The sequence below is a fragment of the Photinus pyralis genome, unplaced genomic scaffold (assembly GCF_008802855.1).
Source record: "Photinus pyralis isolate 1611_PpyrPB1 unplaced genomic scaffold, Ppyr1.3 Ppyr1.4_LG5, whole genome shotgun sequence".
NCBI lineage: Eukaryota > Metazoa > Arthropoda > Insecta > Coleoptera > Lampyridae > Photinus > Photinus pyralis.
In genome coordinates this window covers 26,087,256-26,091,075 of record NW_022170596.1, presented here as the reverse complement: position 1 = coordinate 26,091,075, position 3,820 = coordinate 26,087,256, and the positions used below count along the sequence as shown (strand labels likewise).

Here is a 3,820-nt window from a genome sequence, read left to right as displayed (position 1 = left end):
AGTCTAAATTTGGTGTATTGCAATTGAGCATATGAGAGATGCTATACTCGTAGTTGAAACAAAACTGAAAATACCAGTAATTGGTAATACCTACCTAAGTTTTTACAGCGGGTTATGACTTGGCAATGAAGACGATTCTAAAGCAACTAATAAAATAACCCACTGTGTCATTTTAGTATTTGGAGAATAGTGAATGTTAGAAAATACCTAAATCAGACCAAATTACAGACAGATTTGGGATTCAAAATTGGAGATTTGTTTTGATCTTGATGTTATTGTTCATTGCGTGGGGGTGGGGGATGCTTATAAATTAAAAAGTCTAGTACACAGTACCTCCGATAACGATTGCATTGTCCTATTTTCCTTGTACTGTAAAGTCAAGGGGAAACGGACTATGACTATAGAACATCAGAATGAGGTGTGCTAGGTGGCCACTAGAACTGTGGATCGCAATAAAAATTATAGTTTATAGTAGTACCTACTTCAAATTTCATAAATAAAAATGGGGTGGGCTTCACTACCCTAAATTTGTACTGAGGAAAATTAATATTAATTGGATTTGAAAATCCAAATAAAATTTAGGTACCTACTCCTAATTCCTCAAATGTTGCAAGTTATTGCTAATTATTATTTTACTGATCGATTATACTGTTTCACATTCCTTCCATTAAGGAATAATGAGAAAGCCATCCCAAAACAAGTATCTTACGCATTTTTTGTAATGTTGCCGACCATGTGGTACGAAAAATGTATTGTAAAATCTTCCATGTTGTTTGTTTATTATAGTATTTTAGTAATCAGCTATTTTGCAATAAGACTAATTACTTATTTGAATACCAAATTGCTCACATATAAATAAAACAAATATGAAATTTTTTATTTAGTTTTTAACGCAATTATATTATATGCATGTTACCGGTAATCTATATATTTCAGGGGTTCCTAGGCAATCGTGTAATTGAGGGAAGGAAAATTTTTTATACAGGCCCTCCCCGATGGCAGAAGTGGTCCCTTTCCCTAAGCTTTAAAAAAATGCACCCTAAATTTATCACAATCGCCAGCTGTATTTCCTATAAACAAAATCGGAATTGCATAGGTACATTCCCTAGGTATTGTAGGTATAGAATACCTGAATTATACAGATTCCCGGTAAGATATACATTTAAATTTTTCTGAAATTTATAATATTTACTTGATTGTTAAGATGGAAAATATCATTGTAATAGACAATGTTTTTTTATTTAACCTTTTATTTCAACAGATTTTGAAATTACTGATATAACGATATCGGCAAAAACTGTTGAGAAGTAATTAAAATTGACCTCTCGGACATTATATTTTTAATACAAAGAAAAGTTGATTGACAACATTATAATTGTAACCTTGGTACTATTGCACTTCCATAAACATGTGACATGTCATAGCAGATTCTCTTTGTGTTGAATATTACCTACACCTACACGTAGGTTTGTTTGCATCTGGGGAAAGTACCAGTTTTGAATTTAGTAATGGAATTCCTTCTTTCGTCAGTATTCAAATATTTGTTTTCTAAATTGTTGACCTCTTCAGACGAGAGTTGGCATGAGAATACGAGCGTATTTTTAAACTCTAGGGAATCTTAGAAGTCAATGGCAGTACTCCAACGCTCTTCCACCGAATTCGCTAATTGTGATTCAGAAAATTTCTGCAGCAGTAGGTAAACCCCGCAACGCAAACACGATTCGTATAAAACTGGTTAATCGTGCAGAGGCGAAATTATTTTTATTTTCAGCGCGCTGGCGCTCCTACTCATTTGTGTAAACGGCGTCACGTCATCTTCGTAGTGCTGTTAGTGTAGTCATACACTTCTGGTAGTGTGGTGGTAGCTACTGTAAAAGTTGCGTTATCTCGCAATTGTGCAGTTGACCCAAAACAGGATTAAATCGATAAAAGCGGCGCCAGGAGTATTTTCGAGTGAAAGTGTGCAAATTTTCGAAAGAAATGAGTGCAATACCGACACGCAATAGTAACGTAACCGGAAGCTCGCGGTCACCATCTCCGGGAACCCATCCGCCGATTACAATGCCAGTATCTCACGCGAACGCGAATTTGCTAAATCCCGAAAGTTCAAATTTATACAAAAACCGCCGAATTAGTAATCCCGCCGATGCTACTCAAAGAAAAGGTAGTGACAGTGCAATACCTTTAATAGACATCGACAAGCCTTTCAATCCTCCTTTAGCCAATCCAGAGATCGACGACACTCTTGATGACCGAGAAGTGGTAAATGCGCCCTATCCAGGAGTGGACGACGGTTTTTTTTCAAACGGCGATGGGACAATAGTGTTAACCGATCGCGCGGGCGACATGCCAGAAGGTGCAGGCAATGACAACCCCGATGGGGTGAAACGCGGTCCAATGGGACCCATGTCGCCAAACGGCAGGGATAACCGGAATTTTCCAGATTTGGAATTTGGGACTATACCATCAGACCTTGAAAGCATACCTGACATAAATCTCTACCAGCACAAAAAAACTCTGGCACAGGGAATGATGGATCTCGCTCTATTTTCGGCAAATGCCAATCAGTTACGATACGTTCTAGAGAGTGATAGACACCCTTACTTCTATCCGGGCGTTGTTTTAATATCTTTTAGTTTAATTCTACAGGTAAGCGCAACGTCTACTTTTATATTTTAAATGTATGGCATTATAGTAGGTATTTAATTGTCGCTAATTTCCTCCTTAATTTTCAGGTAGCCATAGGAGTAGGCCTGATATGGAACTCACGCTACAATGTGAAGGACGCCAAAGAAATATGCATTGCAAATAAGATAAATAACTTCACAGTAATAGGAATATTTTTAGTTACTGTAGTGAATGTGTTTATCTCAGCTTTTGGTGTTGCAAGTAATCAACCCGTTGTTACTGTAGCAGCGGCGACGCCTTAAGTAAACCTTTTACCCTTCATACAACGAGACTGATTCTCAGGTGCATATTGTAACATATGGGAACCTATAATGATTTATGTATTATACTCAATTAATGTGATATTCATGTTCATTTCGCAATAATGTTGAGTACAAAGAGCAATTATTCATGAGATAAATTCCAAGAAATTGATGATATTTTTTTAAAGCGGTTTATTAAGTGTGATAAGGGACTAGTGCGTATATTTAGACAGTATATAGTTTAATTACACGCGCAACGGTGTAAAGTGGCAAAAGGATATTACTACATAGCAAGGTTACTGTGTAATTGTTTTTTAATTAAACGATATTTGTAATTTCTCTTTTATTTATAGTAAGTTCATAGTGATTGGAGTAATTCCCTAACAGTTACGGGTATAAACAGATGGCCCTGGCATTATAACTTGCAAAATTTGTTGACCAATTACATCTCTAAATGACATAAACAGAGCGCTTATTTTCATTTCATTTCATTTTTAAGTATGTATGTAATTGGCATGGGTATGGGAAAATTCTAAAAACCATTGGGGTAGTAGGTAGGTATAACTGTAGACGTCGCGTAGTACCGTATTTTCCGGCGCCACCTGAAACCTTCCGCCTCCAACCGTGAAGATTTCAAAATTATAGGTAAATGTTAGCACTTTACTTGTCGAATCCATATACCAGTTTCATCCAGAAGCGTTTTTTTTTTAGTTATCTAAAAGGATCGAGCCACGTTCGTGATGCTTATGACGTTTTTTGCGGAGGTATTTCATAGTCAATGTTTCCTATATGACATAGTACTTATGATAAAACTAAATTAAATAATTTTATAAGATATAAATTCTGCATATTGAAAATATGTCGTTTGTTTCTACAAATACTTTCTCCAG

At 36.1% G+C, this 3,820-nt stretch overlaps 1 protein-coding gene across 1 annotated transcript; it reads left to right on the top strand.

The window, feature by feature from the left end:
- Positions 1 to 1,503: 1,503 nt before the first annotated feature.
- LOC116171741 lies at positions 1,504 to 3,265 on the top strand. Its single transcript, XM_031488721.1, has 2 exons — positions 1,504 to 2,649; positions 2,736 to 3,265. The coding sequence occupies exons 1-2, from the start codon at positions 1,981 to 1,983 to the stop codon at positions 2,928 to 2,930; spliced, it is 864 nt and encodes a 287-aa protein (XP_031344581.1). The 5' UTR covers positions 1,504 to 1,980; the 3' UTR covers positions 2,931 to 3,265.
- Positions 3,266 to 3,820: the final 555 nt, after the last annotated feature.